Here is a 24,171-nt window from a genome sequence, read left to right on the forward strand (position 1 = left end):
TGTGTCAAACAATTTTGGAAACATGCCATGTGACTGGTGAATAATCTGTCACTGTAAAAACATGTACAATATAATACAATTCTTACATTAGGCTATTGCTTATATTTAGTCAGAATACATTACTGAATGGCCGTCATTGGGTAAATGAGCTTGTTTGCATAACAGCATCTACCAGCAGGGGGTAAAGCTGGGCATTGAGATGAATGATAACGTCTCAACTGTCAAGCTCCAGAAAGGATGAAATGGAAGTACAGTCCAATGGAAGTACAGTCCATATGAATTGTGTGCTAAATTCCAAGTTACATGTTGACTTTGTGTGAAGAAAAGGCTGAAATGTAAGTTATTTTGCTGAAAATCTCCCCCTTCCCTCCTCATTGTTCTCTTATTTTAACGTGACATACATGGAGCTGTAAACTGTCATTGTATGGGAGATTGTTTGACGATTCTTTAGGATCTTTCTTTTGTGTTCAGTGTAAGAAATAAAAGCACAAAGATTTTGAATGGCATGACGAAAAGGTGGCTACACCCTACCAATACAATGACTATTACCCTGCCCAACCACTTCTTAGTTCCATATCTTATTCACACTATGTCAAAGCAGAAAGTCTAATTCTTTAAAATCAACTTATTGATTCTGTAGAATGTAAGATACAGTTCATCAAGGACTTACCAATACATACACAAGATGAGCCAAAACATTATGTCAGTATGCTGTTAGTCTTCCCAACCTAAGACAAGGACTCTACAAAACAACTGAAGGCATCTTGTGGCATCTGGTTATCAGCAGCCGATCATCCATGTCCTGTAGTTTGTGAAGTGGAACAGCCATAGAGTGGATTTGTTGGTCCAGCACATCCCACAGATGCTCAGGGCAACACCTTGAACTCTATCATGTTCCTCAAACCATTCCTGAACAAAATGTGTGCAATGTGGCAGGGTGCATTATCCTGCTGAAAGAGGCCACTTTTACACCAGGGAACACCAATGTCACAAAGGGGTGTACCAAGGTGTGAGTGCAACAATGCGTGTCAGATTACATCCACATGAATGGCTGGACCTAGGGTTTCTCAGCAGAACATTGCTGAGAGAATCACACTCCCTCAACTTTGTAGGTTTTGTTTGGACCCTCCTCGGGGCCACTGTTGGTAAATTCTCACCACTGCTGACGGAGCAACCCACAGGTCTTGCCATTTCAGAGATACTATGACCCATTCGCCTTGCCTTAACAATTTGGCCCTTGTCAAAGTCACTAAGATCTTTATTCCTGTCCATTTCTCCTGCACATTCATTACGAGAACTTATTTGCTTCACCTGTGGCTGGTCTTAAGATTTTGGCTCAGTGTATTATGTAGCTTTTCTTCATCAGATTAGAAATATTTTGTCAAGTTGTTAATGTCTTTTGACTCATTGTAAGTGTAATAATGAAAATAACATATAAAGATTTATATGCAATAATAATAATAGATATAGATTTTTTTTTATTATTAAACAGAATTTATTGATTTCAATAAAGCATAAATAAGAAAGAGCAGTCACATTATTACAGGGGCATATAAATGATTCACATCATTAGGGTGTTTATCACATAGCAGTCTTTACGTCATTTAGCAGACTTACACTCTTGTGATCAACAAATGGAAAATGCTATTTACCTAGAAAAGAAAGTGCAACTTGAACAAATAGAAACACCCAGATACTAGTATCACCGACAGTGAACAAATTGAGGGAGCATAGCAGACATGTGACGTGAGAAGGCTGATTATATAATTCAGGCATGTGCAGACTTGGAGGCCCACAAGATGTGCATGTGTGGGTTTAATTTTTGGAACCGCCGCTCATAATCATAAGTATGTAGAGGAATATCATAATGATATCCAGGTAGATAATTAAGGCGGCGAAGACATACTCTTCAGGATTAATGCTGTATTTTTTCCTGCCCATCACCAACTGACAGTCAACTGCCAGGAACTACAGAGGAAAAGAGGAACATTGATCAGTAAGAAACCTATTATGTCATGTACTTTTTCATGATCAGTATTACGGCATATTGATTATGCTTTACCAAAGCGTAAAGAAGGGCTCCCAGAAATCCGTAGACGATTTGCAGAACATTGGAGTAGAAAAAGATGGTGAAGAATCCAAACATAAGAAAGTTGACGGACAGTACAAGCAGAATGCCGTTGCAAATGGTGAAGTCCAAACGAGTCTGAAATAATCACAGCAAATCAGAATGACCAAACTGCAAAAGAAAATAACTAGCAGAGCAACTAAGGTCAGGTTAGGCTTTTCTGAATGAGACTTTTTTGGAGTTATAGAATTGTTTTCTATAAAATGGTTTTCTATAATCTAACACATTTTAAATTGCATTTATATTCAAATGAGCTAATACCAGATGAGATTGTGTCTCATTTGAGTTTATGTCTGATGAGTGTCATTTATAGCAGGGGATTTAAATCTTTTAGGTACTATAGACCCTCAAATATGATGATACAGTGCAAGGGACCCATATTCTAAAATGTAAAAGGCAACTATATTTTAATTTATGAAGAAACAAATTATACATATATAAAAATGTGTAAAACAAATCTGAAAATATTTAGATTCTATTACATTTTTCCTACGGATTCGACCCCTCATTTTATACATTTAATATATTTTCATATTTAATTTAACCAAAATCATTTATGTATTCATTTATTTATATACATTTCTGACATCCATTTTTCTAAACTTTTCTTTGGATTTCCTTGAGGGTCCCTGGACCCTAGTTTGAAAACCCCTGATTTATATGTAACTCAACATACCTGAGCAGAGAAAATGATGATGGTGAATGAGATGACCAGAGTCGATCCTAAAGCGATGACCACAGCATCTGTGTTGTGATACGAGGCTACAGTTCCCACCATATAGGACAGACTCAGCGTGACTGCGGACTGCAGGCAATACAAGGACATGTTACATGAAAGGTGAAATAATTAAAGTAGCCCATTGAGTGCACTCTGATTTCTGATCCAGGTTCAGATACTACATTTTTAAAAAGGAACCATGTGTATATGATTATTAATGGGAGGCCACTGGGTCTCGTTCATCAAATTGTGATCACATGTATTCTTTAATTTACTTCTTTATTAAACATTGCAGAACCAACTGAAACCACACGAAACAAAATAAAAATGTTTTGGTGCTTATTATTCCAATTAAGTACCAATTAAATATTATTCCATGACAAAAATGCAGCCTGTATGTACACTGTTAGAAAAAAAGGTACATTGCTGTCACTGGTGCAGTACCCTAAGCTAAGGTACAAAACCGAAAAGGTACTACTATGTACCTTTAAGGTACTACTATGCACTCTTAAATTACTGATATGTACCTTTTAAGGTACTAATATGTACCGTTTAGGGGTGCGTAAGGTACAAAGATGTACCTTTTCACTTTTGTACCTTAGGGTACCGCCCCAGTGACAGCACTTTACCTTTTTTTCTAGTGTATGTATAAACTAGATGTCCAAAACATGATCTTGTGTAATTAAAAAAAAAAAAAATGTGTCTTAAGTGATTTTTTTAGGCCATATCTTGTTCTGCATGCACTAAACTGGCGAGAAAGTGCATGAGCGAGCAGGAATAACTTAGGAAAGTCCTTAAATGGACATCATTATATACGAGTGTTTAAGCTAAATACCACAGGCTATCTCATTTACAACAATCCTGATTTATCAACCAGATCAATTAGAACAAAGGTAAGAGCAATTCAACGGTTGTGAAGTTCTTAAAGGGTTAGGTCACCCAAAAATAAAAATTAGCCCATGATTTACTCACCCTCAATTCATCCTAGGTGTATATGACATTCTTCTTTCAGATGAATAAAATCCGAGTTATATTAAACACGTCATGGCTAATCCAAGCTTTACAATGCGAGTGAATTGTTGTCTCATTTATGAAGTCCATAAAAGTGCATCTATCCATCATATAACTGCTCCACATGGACCCGGGGGCTTAATAAAGTCCTTCTGAAGCGTATTGGCGTGTTTGTGTCAGAAAAATATCCATATGTAAAACTTTATAGACTAAAATAACTAACTTCCGGTGGGTTGCCATACGCATTGATTTATGGCGAAAGAGTTACACTTGACGCATGCGTATTGTCGAATGCAAAAGCATAGAAGATAGAGCAAAACAAAACACTGTTCATGAATTACTAACACAAGATTTTTTAAAGAGAAATGGTGGAGGATATAAGAGAAGATGGGCTTGAGTTTGTTGCCCAGCACTATCTGCGAGAGGCGTCAAAGCTTGCGATGCTCCTATTACATTGCGTCAGGTGTTACTCTTTTGCCGTAAATCGAAATTCGTACGTCTTTTGGCCATAAGTTAGTTATTTTAGTCTATATAGGTTTAAATATGGATATACTTACACAAACGTGCCACTTTACCTCAGAAGGGCTCTATTAAGCCCCTGGAGCCGTGTGGAGCAGTTATATGATGGATAGATGTACTTTTATGGACTTCATAAATGAGACAACAATTCACTGCCATTATAATAACTAACTACTAACCCTTTAAATATATTCATATCTATGTATGTTCATTTGACAAGCATGCATATAATTAGATAATGTACATACAGCCATTATAACAAAAACAGCCCTGTTCACACCGTTTTTTTTGAGAAAATTACTGGTGGACCGAATAAAGCTCACATACACTTATAGCCTACATAGGCCACTGCACTTGATACAGAGGAAGTTCAGGCTGTGCCAGTTTGTCACAGAATGGAAATAACTATAATGGGTGACTAAGGGACGGAGGTTTTGTAAACCTATATATTATAGAATGTCATTCATTACTAAACTTTGGGGAAGATTCAAGAGGAACCAAGAGGAGGAACCAACTTTATAGTCCACTTCCCTTTCAGAGTTCAAATCCTAAGCCAGTTTTTAAACTAATCCTTCACATAGAATATTGAGAAGAATCAAGAGAAGCATAGAGTGCAACAGTGCCTTGGTTTTGGAAGAGGGTTTTAAAATAAATCTTAATTTTAATCCTTTACATAAGCCATGAACCAAAGTTGCTGTAATGTTGTACATGTCATGCAAAGCATAAGGACTTGCAATGCAACCCGATCACACATAAATGCGTATAAATAGTACGAGTGTGCAATGTCGTGGAATGTATACGCCAAAACTCATTTTGGCGTGAATATGATACGCTGTTTTTCGCGTGCATATGATACGCTCTTTATGGCGTATACATGACACGCGCTTGGGTAGGTTTAGGGTAGCGGGGCGTATATATGACACGCGCTTGGGTAGGTTTAGGGTAGCGGGGCGTATATATGACACGCGCTTGGGTAGGTTTAGGGTAGCGGGGCGTATATATGACACGCGCTTGGGTAGGTTTAGGGTGGTGGGGTGGGGGGTTCGTATGTATAATACGCCATAAAATGCGTCTCATATGCGCAAAATGAGTTTTGGCGTATACATTCCACGACATTGCACACTCGTACTATTTATACGCATAGTATTTTTTTCCCCTATGGAAGTCAATGGCTGCTGTCAACTGTCTGGATACCAACATTAACAGTTTAACATAATAACAAAAAAACATACAGGTTTGGAACAGCTTGGGGAGTAAGTCATGACAACAATTTAACTCATGTAGTTACCTTATATTACCCAGTCCCTTTTAGGTAAGTACACTGTAACACGACAGTACACAACATATTCTTACACGGACACTCACCAGTCCCAGCAGGTTCCAGGGATGTGTGCGACTGAATTTGGAGGACACGGCAAGACAAAAGCCCACCACTACAAAGATGATGTATGAACTGAGGTACACCCAGATGCTTTTCTGAACTGCTGTCTTGACTGTTTTTGAGAAGGTGAACACACAGACTACAGTGAACGTGACAAGCAACTGAATCGTTACCACACTGAATACCTGTGTGGGGGGAAAGAGAGATTTGAAATGACAATGGGGACCGCTGTTCGGAGCAATCATTACATTTATGGTAGCAGGCAAATGACAGAGATGCTCACTTTTCTGATAAACGCTTTCCGAATGGTACTATCCTCAAAGGATGACACATACAGCTGATTTTCCTCAGGTGGAACTACAGCTGTATTAAAGAAGAAAAAAATAATTCTTATGATACCTTCCATCTCATTAGATGGTTCTCATACTCTAAAATATCTCAAACATTGCTCAGATTTTGTCTTTATAGTAAAGTAAATGTACAATGGATCTTGCAAGTAGAGTACCTTCTTGATTTGGTTCTTCTGTTTTACCGACGCCTGCCTCTTCTGGTGGCAGATCAGGTGGGATAAAGCCGATTTGTGCAGGAACAGGTTGGGGGTACATGACAGGACCCGTAGGATAAGGAGGGGGCATGTATGGAGGGGGAGGATACACTGGTGCTGTCGCTGCATAGCTAGGGTCACTCTGGGTCATAGAGTCACTCTGAGTTTTTTGGCTCTCTACGTCCATCTTCCTAAACAACATGGGATTGTCAAAACAGGAAATTAGTTTTTAACATTGGAGTAGAAGTGCCAACAGAAGATTTTAAAATATATTGAAAATAAACCTGAGGGTAGAAGTATATTATAAATTAAAGCAGCAAGCAGCGATTAAAAGGCCATTGCACCCAGGGCCACTTCCACTTGGTGGCCTTAGGAAAACAGTGAACAGTGGGCAACATGCTTTTAAGTGTGTTAGGAGAAATATGGCAAAGTCACTTCGATGTACCACACTTCCTGCTTTGACTATAACCGAATATTGGCATGTAGATGTCTTCAGGTAAGGACGTGACGTTTAAGGCAGATTGGACATTGTATGCCTGACTTACAACAGCTTCCCGTTTCATGGCAAAACCTCCGCCGTTAACTCAGGAGTTAATCACAGTATAAAACATGCCATTTCCTGTTGCCTGCAGGTGGCGCTATGCCCTTAACAGAATATGGCATGTAGCTGTCTCTCAAGTTTGGGGCTGATTGGACAATGTATGTCCCAGTTACAACAACTTGTTTCATGGCGAAACATCAAACTTTGTGAGACCGCCATGGACCACTTCTGGCGCGTGTGCAAAGTTTCCTGGGTTTTCAAGCATGTTTAGGCCCTCAAAAATGCAATCAATTTCAGAGGCAAAACATTAGGCTTTGTCAGTGCCCTTCAGTGAAAACTCAAGATCTTCACAATTTAACCGCAAAGGCCTTTAGATTAGACTGACCAAATATGATGATCTGATTAAATCTCTAGGAGTTTGTTAAAGTACAATGTCTGGAAATGGCAAAAATTGCAAACCTTTTGCAGAGAAAATTCTAAATGTCTCACTTCCTGTTGGGTTTTTGTAGGTATTGGGCTGTTACATATAGAAGCCTGTTTTCGTCAGTATAAAAAAATAAAAAGAGTAGGACTAATTGCGACTTTTCTCACAATTGCAAGTTAAGTCAGAATTGTGACTTTATATCACATCGCAAGTTTATATCTCAGAATTCTGACCTTAGAACTCGTAATTGTGAGAAAAAAGTAACAATTCTGACTAGATCACGCAGTTACGAGTTTATTTCTCAGAATTCTGACTTTAAAACTCACAATTGTGAGAGAGAAAAAAGTCAGAATTCTGAGATTAAAAAGTCACAATTAGTCTTTTTATTTTTTTATTTAGTGGCGGAAACGGGCTTCCATAGTTACAATTGTCTACATGAGTATTTCAAACGTATACATGAAACGTAGCATGAACGACGCTTAATTGAAATTTTGCAGGTGGCGCTATCAAGCCATTTTGCCAAGGCCAATTCTGAAACCATATTTGACGTATATTTTCGCCACATCTAAAGTTTTATCAGTTTTCAAGCATGTTTAGCCCCTCAAAAAGGCGATTCATCACAGAGTAGAAGAATATGAGACTAAGCAATTCCAATGGGGCCCTAAATATGTGAATTTTATATTTTATTTTATATTGGGGACAATATTTTACATCTTTATATTTTCCTTCACAACTTCAACAAATGTACAAATAATCTGTTATCTTACTAAATTACAGGCAGGTGAGTTTGATTAAGGTTGAAGATAACTGCAGGACAGTGGATTTTGAGGGCAAGAGTTAAGAAAGGTGTGTCTACTGAACTAGGGAGCTGATTGAGACGCACCCCTTGTTAGCATATGCAACATGTTTGCTAAAATGTATAAATAATAGTATACTTTTATAAAAAATAAATAAATGCATCATCGATATATTTATATTGAGATATTTATATCTAAGACTAGATAGCTTTAGATAGCTAGACTAGCTTTTAAAATGTGCTATATTTCTTTAAATATATTTTAAAATGATAGCCTATATTAATAATTTCCCTAAAAAAATCATATTTATGACTTAAAATAAACTCTCTTAAATTCTTATTTGTAAGGAAAGATGAGAATATTTCCAAAAATCTCTTACATGCCTGTTTTTTTCATTAGGTGATCGCACAGATTGCTTTAGACTGCATATTTTAAATTGTTTCACTCTAGCATGCTTGGGTATTGCTTTACTGTTAATCTAAATCGGTAGTATTGCAGTTCATTTCTCATTCTAATTTATATTAGACAAAACGGGGGGAAATGGCTTACCTCCTCAGTGTTCCCTTGCTTGATGTCCGATCACTCCGAGCAATTTGATTTTTAATGCTTCACCTGTGTTTCACACAGGCTGAAGTAGGTTCCACATCCTCGGATTACATCATTTACAAAAACCCTGTGTGGAAAATCTGCTGTGAAGAAGTTCTGATTGCACACAACTGGCCAAATGCTGCTAATGTACAAGTTCACACCACTGACTTCCTTTTTTAGCACATTCTCTGTACATTTTTGAGTACACCATTAGATGGCAATAATTCTTATGTGCAATATTTTAGTTTTTTAGTTTTTTGTTTAAACACAAAAGTAGACAAAATTACTTTGAAAAAAAAACTGTGAGTGTGTGGTCTGAACAGGGTTAACAAGTTTCACAAATTCAACCACAAAGTGCACGTGCAACAAGGGCTGTCGAAATGTATGTTATACAGGATTTTGACACTTCACTACTCCAGAACAAATGCTTCCTTTTTAACAGAATTCAAAATGTTTACCATAAAAACAGATGCAATTAATTTGCATTATAAAATCCATTTAGAGACAACAATTTTATTAAGGTGTCATGAATTGACTTTTTAATTTTTTTATACTGTTGTCTGAGGTCAACTAATGATGTTCGTGTGGTTTTTATATTCAAAAACATCATAACTAATATGTAATAGGCTATTATCTACACTGGTTTTGAGGCTATCTACAAAACGCTGGGTTTTGATGGGCGTGCCACACTGTCCCCTGTCAGTTCACGAGGGAGAGGAGAGATTAGGGAGAAGCCGCAACCAGAATAATTCTCGCGACCACAGGGCTCGTAAACGTCTTTATCAAACAAACACAATGATTTATTTCTCATTGACCCGCGATTGATTGGACTATTATTTTTATATTACCGCAAGATTTTTTTTTTTACATTTCATAGCCCGCCGGAGGATATGAGCGTGAACCGCTCGCTCACACATACACGTTCGGCACGGAATATAATGAGATTCATCGGCCTGCCGTGTCATGGTCTAAGTCCAGCGTGCTATTTGCTCTATTAGACACATACACATAAGCAAAACGATCTATAACAATGCAATACTATTACATATAAAAACACTTTGTACTCATAGGCGTGTTGCACCATTTCTGTCCGTATCCAAATTGAGCATCAACCAAAGATTTGTTTACCAACTATTCTGAAGTGAACAGCACTGTCTTCCCCACATGAGCTGGAACTTCATTAAAAATAAAAGTATCACACATTCCTAATATTATGATCAGAAGGAAGCTTATGCAGTGAATGTGTTCTTCCACAATATCTTGCTTGCTATCTTCCACATGTTTATTGCTGCTGGCTTGTGATCGACCGAAGCTCTATGAGTCGGTGGGCAGGGCTACTAAATTACACGTTCTGTAGAGGCGCGTTTCGTCGCGCAGTGACGTAATTATGAAGCACAGGATCGTTTGCTGAGCCTGGTGTCTATAAAAGCTTTTCTTTGACTAACAAGGAAGTTTTCAGCTCTGAAACTTACAGTATATTCTTATATTACCATGACCTTTTATATATCAAAAGCTCAAGGGAAAGTTGATTTCTGAATTCATCATCACCCCTTTAAACAAAGAGATCATGGTAAACAGAAGTACTTTCACAATAAATACAAGACCAGGGGCCTATACCATGAAGCCGGTTTAGCTGGCTAGCCAGATATGTTTAAGCTTAGTTTGTGCCAATCCTGGATTTTAGGTACCATTAAAGTGGTTTGGCTTTTAGCTGTGTTCATCGCCATAGTAACCTGCTCCACAGCTAACCTGCTCCAGGGCAGATTATGTTCTTGATAAGAGAGCTCAAACTGAAATTGGACCAATCAGCTGTGAGTAAAATGACACACCTCTGATGCAGTAAAGTCACTCCCCCTGTTTCTACTCCAAATTAAAGGTCACTATAGCAAATAGTTTTTAAGGACTAAAACGTCTGGCTTTTAACGATGCTCATTTATGACAGAGAAAGCTGATAATCAGCATCATGGGACCAACAAAGCCTGAATAGATTGCTTTGGTTTTGTCAACTCAAAACTAATCCTGTAACTCTGAGTTTGTTAAACTATCATCATGGTACAGGCCCCAGATCCGTCTCAATATGCATGCTCCCAACTAATGGGTCCTGCACACGGTGCAATTTTTCAAAATCCTTTGCAAATGTCGCTTGTCAGACTGTACAAACATGATCCCCGATGTAAGCCTTCTCACACTGTAAGATCTCAGTTGGCATTAATGTCAGACAGCACGATAGTGAAGGTGCGCTAAAAACGGACGCGCGCAAGAAAACTCGTCCGGAGTTTTATATCATCAATGAAAGAAGCGTTCGGTGACAGTGAGCTGCATTGCACTACAGAGAAATCTCTAGCGCTCGTTTTGGTCATAGTTTGTCTTGAAAAACAGATATTTTTGGCTGTCGTCGTAGGAGAAGTCACACTGCAGGATTGTGTGCCAAATCTTCTGACACTGCCAGAATTTCGTCTGAGGTAAAATTTGATCGCAGCGCTCATTAATCGGCTGCCGGTGAACATGTCAAACTAACGACCAAACACATCAGATTTTATCCTAGGATCAGAGGAATATTTTAGGATTTGCTAAATTAGTCTCAGACGGCCAAATCGTGGCCAAAATCGCAGTGTGCACCTGGCTTAATGCTAATATATTGATGTGATTTATTTACATAAGAAAAGATGATCCAAAGCACAACATTCACACTTAAGCATATTTATTGTAAAAAATACATATAAAAACAATTTGTCAGACATACAAAAGATTTAGGCATAGAAACAGCATCATGGACAAACAAAAGACAAAGCACATTTTGAAATGCGATACATATTTACACTTTAATAAATAAATACTCAATTGTTCTTTAGCAGAATGAAGGCAGATTGTCTATGTTTGGGGATGAGAATATTTGCAAATCATATTGACCTAAAGAAAATTCTCAACTCTTCCCATTCCCAATTCATATTTGACCAACAACTATCAAAACACAGGATCAAGTGGGTAAAAACCCTTAGCACTGAATAATTACAGAACTTTCTATAGTATTTATACTGTGTGCACGTGTGTTTATACACACATATATATATATATATATATATATATATATATATATATATATATAACAAAAATCAAACACCACCTTTGGAGTTAGCTACGCCCAGGTTAGTTTAGTAAATATGGATATTGAGGTATGGCACCACATAATTTAAAGGGCAAAAGCTAACTTGCAGAGATTAAAAGATTGTCAAAATATTCTGACAATACCTCCACTCCGATATGCACTACACCAACACAAAACAAAAGTTTATCTGTAAAAATGACTCCTGCCTTTGACTCACACAGACACACTTGGCATTTCTTGTGTTTTCAATGGGAAAGAACCGTTAGACTGTCATGTAAAAGGAAACACATTGCAATACTTTCAAAGGTGACGCCTCTCTGAGGCAAGGAAATCTCCATTCAAAGGTCTTACCACTCAAAATATGAATCCTTGAGCTAAGGCAAAAAGGTAACAGACCAACTGACCGCTACAAGACAATAGAATAATGAACATAACACCCACCCACAATTAAGAAACCCCATAAACCTCAAAACATGAAAAAATAATAATCCTCTCAATATTTAACAAGCATCTCTGTGGAGGGCTATCAAAAAAAAAAACCTTTTCATTGTTCATTCCAAGGGGGTCAATGACACGGTCATAATTACCCAGCATCTGTTCTCAATCACCATCCTCAGGCAAACATGCGCCATATGGCATTACTGCGCCTGACATATATCTCCGCACCACAGATGGCCTCATTCAATGTTGAGAAGGCCTGGTGTAAAGAGTGTAAAGTGACTGGATTTCTAAATCGGACCATGTCTGAGATGCAGAAAAGCAATTTCATCTCCAGCACACAACTTTCCCTCCAAGAGCAGTACATGCGGTCAGGTCATCAGCATCAAAATCTTCTGCATTTGAGTACACACTTGAACACAAACACTTCACTGCAACCAATAACACGTCCATAAATCTACCTAGTGGAAGTATTGCTCTGATCTGTTAATATACAGTTCAAATGAGTAAAAGCAATCAGATCAAGAGGTTAAAAGAGCTTGAGGTGGTAATAAGAGGAGTTTCGCCTCAATGGATAAAAGTCACAATTTGGGTAGTTTAAATCAAATTAATCTACTGGAAATTTCAGTCTGCCTCTGAAATGCTCCTATAGTAACAAAAAGGGAAAAGGGTAAACAAAATAGATTATCCCCAAAAACATTTTGTATCATTCGATATATAAAACATCATGCCTCATAAGTAATCCTGTGCAATATTTACGCATGTACAACATTTGCGTTCATTCGGGATCTGCCCAACAAACTCAAGTAGTTCATTCAAGCCAATGCAACCCAAGCAGGCTGCACAAAACCAAATGCTAAGCCCAGCATAAATGACAGATCGCCACGTGTCCGTGGTAAGAAGGACCCAAACACCATCCCACTGCGGGAGAACAAGATGTCCACGCGGAGAGGCGTCCCATGTGTAACTTTTCTCTCCATTTACATTTGTTTCTTTTCCAAAGTTCTTTTTAGTTTACCAGTTTCTAAAGTTAAAGAGAAAAGGCAAGCAGAGAAAACCTGGCGTTCACGCAGGTGCTGTAGAGCAGAGAAAAGCAAAGTCTCAAGAGTCACATCAGATAGTTAAAGCCAGGCTCACTCAGGGCCAGACGGATTAAGCTGACCACAAGTGTTGAGGCTTGTTATTTGTTTATTTGCGAATTTCTCTCAATCCTCTCATCAGAAAATATATGCTTCTGCCGGGGAGGGGGGATGGGGGGTAGTCTCCTACAAAGATACAAAAAAAGTTAGGAGGAATCTAAAAACAAAAACAAAATCTAACAAGTTATAGTTCACTCAAAAATGTTTTCTGCATTTTTTTACATTTCTTTTCCAATTGTGGTCAATAAAATCAAACATTGGGGTTGAATGTTGAAACTTTCAAAATATATGATTTTATGCAGAAGAAATAGTCACAGGTCTGGAACAACATGATGACTAAATTATGACGCTTGAATGAATTTCCCTTAAATGAATCTTTAAAAACAATATATCTACTTACACACAAGCTCACCTGAGTCATTGTCATTGCACGTGAACATGAATCAATCAAAAGGATGCTCAGGGCAGCATGGCTTCACTTTGCTCCAAGTGTCAATGCAGCTATTTAGAGAAAAATCAACCATTACAAAATTGAAATTCTTTTGTACAGCAAAATTATTTGAATTTTTTTGTTAATAGCTATATAGATGTTAGAGATGCTAACTATTAATCGATGATCGATTACTGATTTAATCGATAGAACACAGATGGACGATTAAGCAAAGTCATCATGAAAATGCATAGTTTTGAAGTATGTGCAGCAGACATGCATGTAAAAATTAAGCGAGCAGAGCACCTCCTGGTTACGTATTATGTCATCTGCGCTCTATTTGCTCTGATGGTATTTCACCGTCACACCTTATATCTAAACATAAATAACCATTGACCCTCCGAGCAAGTTAAGAACTAGTGTAACAGCCACAATTAAAGTACATAGAATAAACAAGCAATAATATACTGGTTGATGAGTGATGATCTTTCAACTGTCTCCTATTTTATGGCTCATGGTAAATTAAGACCTGTTAATCTAAGTGATCGAACCAATCCAAGCGCGCTCCAGCTTTAAAACAGTAGCCATGTTTACATGCACACTTTTTGTCATTCCGATTAAAATCATTCTGATTGAAAGATTCAGTGGACTGTTTACATGAGATGTTATCTAAACCAATCTGGGGCTTAAATGTGCGGACTTTCAGTCGGAATCATTTTGTGATATGCACGCACAGTTTGTCTGCTGTATCAGAAATGTCGAAGCTGTCCTCGGTTGCCATATAAACTTTCAAAGGCCACCCGGATTAATACGGTTTTATAAAAGCTATTAATTTCTTGTAAAGGCGTCATCTCAGAAGAACAAATTATTCTGTCATGTGCAGTCGAAGTAAAAAGTGCCTGAGACTAATGCTGTCAAGATGAGAGGGTGTAGCCAGGCTATGCCTGTGCCATTATTCCAACATTATCTTCTTACGAAATAAAAAGTTTACCCCTCAGAAAAATGAACTTTCCTGTCTTGTCAACTTTATAGCCTGGTGTGAGTGCGCCACGCGCTCTTCAGTTGTGGAGGCGCGCGCTGTATATCACTTCACATAAGGATGTACACTCAAAGGTAATTGGGTCAGGTTGTTTACATGGTGGAATTTTTTGTTTGATCGGTTCATGAAAAGGTTTATTCCACCATTCTCAAACCGATTATAATTTAATTAGGTTTGGGCATTTTTATTCCGATTTAGGTGTTTATAAAACATTCGGATTCGACTTTTAAACTGATTACAGTGTTCCATATAAACGCACCTACTGTCTGATTCTCTCTACACATTATCCCTACTCACTATATCCATCACACAGAGATCTAGTTTCAATAATTTGAGCTTCAAATGACATTCGAAGACACTGCATCATGCTCGCGATGCGATCGGACACTGGAAGTCCTATAGCTTCAGCCAAGCAGCATGTCATGTCAACGTCCACCACCACTATGTTTACTAATGTTTTGTGAAGTTACAAACACAATCTCTAACAAATATTTGCTAACAATGTATTTTTTTAAACGGGGTAATTGTGTTGCAATAGCTTACACACAACACTGAAGCTTGATTTTGAATGGTAAATTCAATTTAAAAAGATGAGTAAACAGTAATAAAATAAGAACCTAAACAGATTACAAACAATAGCACAAATAAATACAATACTATAAAATAAAAGATACAAATTAAATAGACTGTTTTATTTTTTTCAAGTAAATCTAACATTCAAGTAAGAAATTGAATGTAAAAAATGCAAAGTAATTACATTTAAAATAACATTGAATAATGTTCTTTGTAAAAAATTAAATAGCCTACAGATGATCAAGTTGATCAGTCAAGAGCAGTGTGATCGTTTGTCTTTTTGTAGTCTGAATAACAAATAACTGCTGACCCTTTAAGAGCTAACGCATACATGGATCCTAAACACTGTTCCTGTTACTCATTCTTACTGAACTGTTTACGAGACTGGCTCTGTCCCAAATGGCACACTTCATGTGCACTTTCGGTCTTGTGGACTTACAATGGCCATTGCGTGTGCATGTCTGTTAAGTCCACAAGACCGTAGGGTGTCCCATTCGTCATTTAAGCTTAAAAGAATGGTGCTCGTGAGCGTCCCCTTTGAGGCTGCTATGCGCCCTCGATGCGCACTGAGCCCGCAAGTTTGTGAGCTACGCAGAGGACTTCTACCCGGCAGCCAAACGGCATTACGTCGTGAAAGTACGGACTCAGAGGAAGACCGTGAGGGTTTAGGGTGCCATTTGGGACTGGGCCTGTGTTTACGTTATTACTCTTCGCGATGTGCACTGGGATTTTTTTAAAAGTGTATTTGACCAATAGGAAGCTGGAAAAATAAGCAAATGTTTGAACTTGTATGTCAGAGGCGGCTTTATAACAGTATGTGTGCGCGCTTCAGATGTGAGAACGAAATCTGTGGGGATTAATAGAATTGTGTGCAATCCCGTGCAAAATTCAGACCGGTCACACACTAACACATGCTGTCATGAGTTAAAGTACAGCTGAATAGCCGTTCGCCGTGTTCAGAGGGTTAACCGGGCTATATGCGAGAATATGCGGGTGTGTGTCAACTCGCTGTTGGTCGGAGAGGAGCGCAGCTGGAATCAGATTCAGCCCTTGATTACAATGGATAATTCAAACTTTACGCATAGCACGCATGAGAGCAGCGGTGAGATTAACAACGATCACCACATGGATCACACAGATCAGATTCAGAGAGGAGCGAGTGCGTTTAAGTTTTTTATGGGCATATTCATATACTCTAGTGCTCCAAACATGAACTAGCAGCGTGTATGCTCACACATTTAATCACATCTTCAAGTGAAATGTATGCAAAGGACAGCGATACTACAGCAGTACATCTGATCACGACAGCGATGACACCATAGATTATTCTGCTACACGGAAGACAATGATGCAAGTTAATAACTGGACTGACATTTCAAAGAAGATTGGGCAAAAAAGTAACTGCTTTATTTTTTCGGTGTTAAACTGACATGTCATTTTTTCAGAGACTGTAGTGCTCTTAAATATATTGAAAATATCCTTAGACCTTTTAAATATTCTTGCGTTTCTCCCTTGTTTTAACAGTTTGTTGTTATAAAGGGTTAGATTTGTAAAAATGCTTAAGGTGGCTTCAACTCTTTTTCTCTCTGTGATTATATTTTAATATTCATGCGTCTGTTTTGCAGGTCTGTTTTATTGGTCGTCTCCCCACAGCACCATTTTGTGGGGCTTTGCAAACTCTGTATTTATTTTAGTGTGGAATTTCTCTACAATATTCACTCATCATGACCGTAAAATAGGGCATTCTAAGTCAATCTACTGCAGTATTTCCTCTCTCAATCAGTAGAAAATGTGGTTAACACCTGATCATACACAGGAAAAAAACAAAACGTCATATACTATTTAGAGTAATTTACCTCTTATGGTAGACGCACAGGCAAGCCAGTCGAGCAATGGTTTCTCCCTGTAGTAGGTCTTCGAGACAGATTGAGCATTCTCCACTATCCTTAGCAAGCACATCCGCTGATGAGCAAATAAGATATAACATAATTAATAACTATTAATAGATATTAGCAGACGAAAGAAAAACAGTGATTAAAAAAACAAACAAATTAGACACTCACTGTTATAAGGGAGAGGTGGAGAAGTCAGACAACTTAAAAGGTGTTCCTCGATCCGCCCTCCAGGGAACGGCTTGGTGCAGAAGGGACAGCGAATAGCTGGAAAGGAGAGAAAAACTATCATGCAAGCAATCTAGCATCGCAAACCTGAGATACACAAAAGTGTTTCATTACATGCAGGACAGTCAGAGTTGACAGGTGAGTTTATGTCCATGTGGCCCACTTTTCTGAACCCTCTGGCTGGACTATGGCCATCTGACCAATATAATGTAAAAAAATTACACCGACATCATTAATGAACTGGATTTATATACCTACGGTCTTTATGTTTCAATCCATCATGGATCATCCTGTCGGGAATGCCTGAAATGTCTATAAACCCCAAGGCCTAATTACACCACAAGCTCATTAGTCTCGTGTAGAACCATTAATCTCTTTTAATCACCTAACATGTTTATTTGCTTTAACATAACAGTCAACTTGGATTTGTTGTCCATTATGTACATAAACTTGGACAATGTATGTTACAATATGTATTAATCTTACTTAACACAGGACCACTAAATAATATGAAGAGCTACAACTTATTTTAATTATGCAGTAGTAAATGTTGAAATTAAAAATAAAAGTAAAAATATATTTTATAAATATTATTCGTTGTTAGTTAGTTCACGTTAATTGATGCTAACAAACTGAACCTTAATGTAAAGTGTTATCAAACTTATAAGCCGACTAATTAAAAACCAAATTAGATGAACAGTTAAGACTGGCTATTTAAGTCACTTTCTTTCAATGAACGAGAACAGTAACTGGGGCTGTCGTTCTACTCAATACATTTCGTTAAAGTAAAACAAGTTTTAAACATGAGAAGCGTAATGAAAACTTTAATTTGAACCAACATTTTTGAATAACACGGTTAGGTACATGTAGGATTATTCTGTTTAAGACGTGACATGGTGAGCAAATAAACTTTTCAAAAACAAACATTTTTTGCCTATCAGTGCAGGTTTAAATTACAGAATAGAGATTTAACAAGGTGCAATGTTTGAAATGAGGGAACAAAACTATTCCTTCTTTAACTTACCACCGTGGCGGTTGTTAATTCTGTACAGGCCGATCCACGCCTCGGAGACTGGCCGTGCGTGAGTACCTCTCACCCGGGCGGACCTCGCTGTGACGCCGTTGGTGGAAGAATGGCGACCGCTAGGCAAACGCTCCGAGAAAGTGCGCTGCGGTGCACGGCCTATTTCCTCCCCACCCACAGGGCCTCCAGGACTGCTATCCTCCTCGCGTTTATCATCTGCTCCGTTTTCGTCCGTAGGCGAGGCCTGGCTGCTCAGCGACGGAGATGTGTGGCGGTCGGCAGGGCTGCCTTCGCTGCTCGCCTGCTGCCCGGTATCCGAGTCGCTGCCCTCCTCCGACCGGCTGCGACTCGTCTCGGTGTCATGGTCAAAACTCCCGGAGAACTCCACCATGAGGCTAGTGGGCCTGGTGCTTCGGATTCTTCGACAGGATTCTCTCTTGATGCCATCTTTATCGAAAGGTGTCGAAGCTGCTTCCTCGTGTAAACGGCTCGATCTCGTCCCCATGTTCAACCGCGCGCACTCCCTAATACCGATCGATCGATGACTGACCAGCTAACCCGATTGCTTCCGTCACAAAGCCCTTAGGCCATATAACCATATGCCACATTTATTTTAAAGTCGTACAGATAATACTAAGACGTGCTATGTTTTTATTTCGCTTTCAGTTATGACAACTGCCTAGCGCATTTTCCTGGCAGTTATATCCTGTGGTCCCTGTTCAACGGCAACGCACCATACCGGAAGTTGGCCTCTTTCCTTCTTCGTTTAACCGACAGGGTGACGTCACGTTCTAAATTAACCTTTTATCCAATTGAGTTACAGGCGCGTGCATGTTTGAAAAGTATGATTTCATTTCGTGAGAACTTGAGAATAAAATATAATTACCGTATCCTTATGTCATTCGCAGTAAGTTATTTTACGCGACGTCATACCTGTGCTGCCTTTTTAGTTCATTTAAATCAAAGGGTGCAATACATTTTTTTGTATTGTGTACCCTAATATGTAAAGTTAGTATTTTATAATGCTTTTCATTCCTAGTTATATGTACTAGCTAAGTATTTGATTTTTATTAATGTATGTTTTGTGTTACCTTATGACAAAAAGAGAGCATGGACTTTCCACTGCAATCATTTCATACTATTTAAAGTTGAAAAAGACTTAACATTTAACTTTTTTAAACGAATGGTCAGTCATACCGTCTTGGGAGACAACAGTGAACACTTTTCAAATAGGCTACATTTAATACATTTATGCAGCTCATGTCATGTTTTATGTCTCTAGTCTATTATGCTATAGGCTATTAAACAATATTATGCTATACATTTTGTGTTAATAGTAAACTAATTAACTATTGAAATAAAATTAAAAATGTCACTTGTCTCTGAACAAAGCACTGGTTTCTGGTTTCTAATCTTTCCAATTAGCCTACAATGCAGAAAAATCATACATTAAGACATTTGCTTATAAAAAATATGCCCAAAACAAACATGAGTAGTGTGCAGAGTTGAAGGAATTGCTGCAAAAGTTATAATTTGTGACATTTTCACTTAAATAAACATTCAACTCTTCTGAGTCAGCGTTGCAAGTCCAAAAAATACAAGGGTCATATTTACTTTTATAGCATCATGTGGTTCAGTATTGCCCCAAACTGTACACAATTCAACGTGCACCATAAAAAATAAGCCATACATAGCTATGAAGATGTTGGCAGCTCAGCAAATGCTTGTATTGCTTTGTGTTGGTTTCTCACTGGCACACGATTCAATTACACCAGCACAGCTAAAGAACATCGAGGAAAGGCTGAAAACCACAGAGGAAACACTGAAAGAACTGAAGAGAGAGAATGAAGGTAAATATGAAGTTTTTTTTTTAAATCTTTTAAAATCTATTTTCAAGATATTGATTTCTTGAATAATATCAAGCCCAAAACATTTTAAAAACCATTATGGCATATAACAACATTCTGAAATGTTCATTCTGAACAGCTTTAAGGATTATCACAAAAGATTCAAGCGATAAACTTGAATCTATCCAGGCTGAGAATAAAGGTAAATTCAAAGAAATAATTTATGACATATTTTTTAAAAACCAAGTGACAAAAGAAAATTCCACTTACCTTTTCACAGCCAAAAGGGTTGCCTTTTCAGCTGGACTTGTGACATCTGGATCAGAACAATTTGGACCCTTTGATACTCGGAAAACCCTGATCTACCAAAAGATTTTCACTAACATTGGAAATGCATATGACTCCAACACTGGTAATTTTTCTTTATTATGTTAACTGATATGTTAAAGTATATGTTTACGCATAAAAGGCAGTTCTTTACTGTTTCTGAAATCAAATGTGTGTCTCACAGGTACTTTCACAGCACCAGTGAATGGAGTCTATTTCTTCAGGTTTTATGCTCATGCTCACCCTTCAAAACAAATGGCAGTCAGTCTCCATAAAAATAATCAAATCCAATGCTCTGTGTTTTCTCTGAAGCCTGAGACCAATGTTAATGGCAGCAATGGTGTTGTTCTCTCGCTGAATAAGGGTGATGAAGTGTACATACAGCTGTGGGAGAACAGCTGGGTTTTTGATGATGAAAGCAGCTACACCAGTTTCAGCGGTTTTCTGCTTTTCCCTTTGTGAGTGTCCCCTGAATTTAGAATTGGAACTGACAAATTTAACTAGTGTCATAATAACAATATTTGTGTGATATTTACATCAAAGGAAGAAATCGGTGTATTCTAAACTCCTCTTCAACGTTTAACATTATAGGTTTAAAAAGAAGACTAAATGTTTTTCTCCTCTAATGACAATGAACTTGAAAACATTTTTAGAAAACTATATTTATCTTTATTATTTTTGTTGACAAGTTTTTCCCCCCATTTGAAATGCAAATCATCAATGTACCCATATGAAGTAAATGCATTTTTAACAACAACAAAAAAGCCAGTCAGTGTGTCATTATTTTAGTCTTTATTGCAGTTGGTATAAATGCATATATTTATCATACAAATTCAGACAGCAAATAATCACCTCAATGTTGAAAATTGTAGAACATAAATTAAAGTTTTTATATGGCTAATGTTAATTAAATTTTCTTTGTTTGTGAGAGCAATAACAATTCATAATATGTTTCACAGTTCACACACCACATGCCACACTGAATTACAGTTAATATCATTCCATACACCAGTTTTGTAAATAACTGTACAGTCCTCTGCCCCTTTAAAATCATTCGGCTCATTTTTTTTCCAGTTGGTGTAAGTTAAAGGTTGGTTGCTCATATCTACAAAATGCCCTTCTTTCTGTCTGTCTGTTGCACCAACATATACATAAGTAGACTCAAGGGCAGCTTGCAGAGCTGTTAGAACTTCATTCTCATCTTCATTTCTTGGCAGGACAATTTTAGCGCCAGCATCAGAGCAGAACCTCTGTGCCTTTTCAAAAGTTCCATTTAGCCCATTGGACACGTAATATTTCTGTCCCACTTTCCTGAATATGCGAAATCCTAGAACTGAAAACAACAAACACAAAAATATTCTAAAAAATGATTTGTACTAGAATTTTATTAGAGGTAGGTGTAAAAGTAATACCTTTCTCTACTGCAGTAAGTCTGTCTGTTAGGTATGTGACATCTGATTGAAGTTGTATTACTAATGGACTTTGAACAGCACTCCCTGTAAAAGTTAAAATCAGAAGCGGAGTATGTGGAAAAAACAAAAGAAAAATCTGTCTTGCACTTCATGTAACTATAACTCAATTTAGATATGGTGAAAATAAAATATTTGATCTTCATTCAACATCATGAATTTTACCTGGCAGACCTGGGTTTCCTTTGTCTCCTTTAGGGCCAACAACACCAATGGGTCCTATTTTCCCAGGGGGTCCCTGTGCACCAACTCCTGCAGAGAGAGAGAGAGAGAGAGAGAGAGAGAGAGAGAGAGAGAGAGAGAGAGAGAGAGAGAGAGAGAGAGAGAGAGAGAGAGAGAGAGAGAGAGATGATCAAATCTCAATTATCTGATCGGATAATTTATCTAGATTCAGCATTAGTTCAAATGTTCCATCAGACCATCAAAAAGAGGTGTGAACCTGGATCTCCTTTTTCCCCTTTCGGTCCAGGAAACCCGTCTCTTCCATCTCTGCCAGGGCTGCCGTTGTGTCCAGGTGTGCCCGGAACCCCAGCATAAGCTGGACAGCTACTTTCAGATGCAGCTAGCAGCAGCACAAACTCCAATAGGAGCAGCGCAGCACAGAGGTGATGTTTTAACAGCGACATCTGCTGCTCACTGTGGAAATGGCAAGATTTACGTTGCCGCAATGTTGTGTACAGACGTCAGAGAAGAAAATAAAGTCTCATTATAATGAATGATATCTAATAACAGCGCGGTTTGATCATCTAGGTATATTTAAGTGATGTCAAACAAGTTTACTTGGTTAAAGTAAAAAGAAAGTAGAAATGCATGTAACTTTTCGTCTCACATTTTCAGTTCTCTATTGAGCAGTGGCTAAATTCCTTTTCACTGAACACTGGACAGCAATAAAATAAAAATAAAAAAAATATTCCAAGAGACTAGGCTACCAGTAGTATTTAAATCTTACCAAAAGATCCGGCCTGGCGCAGTGGACACAACACAACTGTATTCAGACCTATAATGCAAGACCCTTCACCACATTTCAGTGACGTAGTTACCCAGATCAGAGTTCACTCAAAAAAATGAACTTATGATGCTGTTCACTTTATTTAAGCAATTCATCTTGATTTAACACCATTATATGAGATTTCTGGTTCAAATGTAATTGATTAATGTTAAACTGACTTAAAACCGTTACTCTTTGACATAACCTAATGTTTTTATTTTGAAATAACATGTTTCAATCAAGTAAATAGGACTTTCACTTTCCATCATGCTTTGCAAATGGGCTGAATTTGGACAGTAAATGTTTAAATAAAGTGCTATTTTATGCATTTCTAACGAGATGAGAAAATGGAGAGACTTTTTAATATTTAAAAGTTTGTGTTATGTTAGTGTTTTTGGACGTTACCATTGTGGTGTAGTGAGCATATACTTGGGGTAAGCTGCTAATAACAATTAAAGTTGTTTTAATAAAAAAAAAAAAAAAAAACTACTTTGGGCATTCCATGTATATAACAAAACCATATAGCCAAAATAATGTTATAATGTAAAAGGTTATGTAAATGTTGTAAAAAAAATATAATCTCATTAAATAAAAATAATCAATTAAACTGTATAACTTGTTTTGTTTTTTATATTAATTTCAGAGTAATTAAACTTAATATTTTTGGACAAAATTAAGAATGTTAACCTGATTTAACAAAATTGCATTGAATTAAGTTTACATAAAAATTATGTTTACCGAAATAAACAATGTTATTATCACATAACATGATTTATGATTTATCTCACTGTCAATGGATAACAGATGAAAATTTGAACAGTTGAAAGAATATCAGGAAATCAAATGCTTTTCTCATTCATTTATCTGTTATAATTGCATAAATACACTTTTGGTGTGCTCACTTCTGACTGACTGAATGCAATTAATTATTTTACTTAAATGAAGGTAGCCTACTGAATGTCTGCAGTTAAATTTTAAAACAACAAATCCAACTCTTTAATATTCTCTGTACTCTGTAAA

At 37.5% G+C, this 24,171-nt stretch overlaps 4 protein-coding genes across 4 annotated transcripts; 1 reads left to right on the plus strand and 3 right to left on the minus strand.

The window, feature by feature from the left end:
• Nucleotides 1-1,488: 1,488 nt before the first annotated feature.
• Nucleotides 1,489-8,791, minus strand: si:ch211-284o19.8 (protein lifeguard 1). Its single transcript, XM_067453250.1, has 7 exons — nucleotides 8,613-8,791; nucleotides 6,263-6,492; nucleotides 6,041-6,120; nucleotides 5,742-5,942; nucleotides 2,805-2,933; nucleotides 2,063-2,206; nucleotides 1,489-1,968 (listed from the first exon to the last, which is right to left on the minus strand). The coding sequence occupies exons 2-7, from the start codon at nucleotides 6,486-6,488 to the stop codon at nucleotides 1,816-1,818; spliced, it is 933 nt and encodes a 310-aa protein (XP_067309351.1). The 5' UTR covers nucleotides 6,489-6,492; nucleotides 8,613-8,791; the 3' UTR covers nucleotides 1,489-1,815.
• Nucleotides 8,792-11,335: 2,544 nt separating this feature from the next.
• Nucleotides 11,336-19,857, minus strand: zgc:66427 (uncharacterized protein LOC406256 homolog). The gene is made up of 5 exons (XM_067452382.1): nucleotides 18,521-19,857; nucleotides 17,440-17,535; nucleotides 17,233-17,338; nucleotides 13,747-13,835; nucleotides 11,336-13,460 (listed from the first exon to the last, which is right to left on the minus strand). Exons 1-4 carry the CDS (start codon nucleotides 19,023-19,025, stop codon nucleotides 13,778-13,780), a joined length of 765 nt encoding a protein of 254 aa, XP_067308483.1. The 5' UTR covers nucleotides 19,026-19,857; the 3' UTR covers nucleotides 11,336-13,460; nucleotides 13,747-13,777.
• A 154-nt stretch (nucleotides 19,858-20,011) lies between these two features.
• cbln13 (cerebellin 13) lies at nucleotides 20,012-21,595 on the plus strand. Its single transcript, XM_067452384.1, has 4 exons — nucleotides 20,012-20,370; nucleotides 20,507-20,569; nucleotides 20,648-20,779; nucleotides 20,879-21,595. Exons 1-4 carry the CDS (start codon nucleotides 20,217-20,219, stop codon nucleotides 21,154-21,156), a joined length of 627 nt encoding a protein of 208 aa, XP_067308485.1. The 5' UTR covers nucleotides 20,012-20,216; the 3' UTR covers nucleotides 21,157-21,595.
• Nucleotides 21,470-23,225, minus strand: hbl4 (hexose-binding lectin 4). Its single transcript, XM_067452383.1, has 5 exons — nucleotides 23,113-23,225; nucleotides 22,603-22,799; nucleotides 22,329-22,415; nucleotides 22,107-22,190; nucleotides 21,470-22,027 (listed from the first exon to the last, which is right to left on the minus strand). Exons 2-5 carry the CDS (start codon nucleotides 22,787-22,789, stop codon nucleotides 21,648-21,650), a joined length of 738 nt encoding a protein of 245 aa, XP_067308484.1. The 5' UTR covers nucleotides 22,790-22,799; nucleotides 23,113-23,225; the 3' UTR covers nucleotides 21,470-21,647.
• Nucleotides 23,226-24,171: the final 946 nt, after the last annotated feature.

The sequence above is a fragment of the Pseudorasbora parva genome, chromosome 9 (genome assembly GCF_024679245.1).
Source record: "Pseudorasbora parva isolate DD20220531a chromosome 9, ASM2467924v1, whole genome shotgun sequence".
Classification (NCBI taxonomy): Eukaryota; Metazoa; Chordata; class Actinopteri; order Cypriniformes; family Gobionidae; genus Pseudorasbora; species Pseudorasbora parva.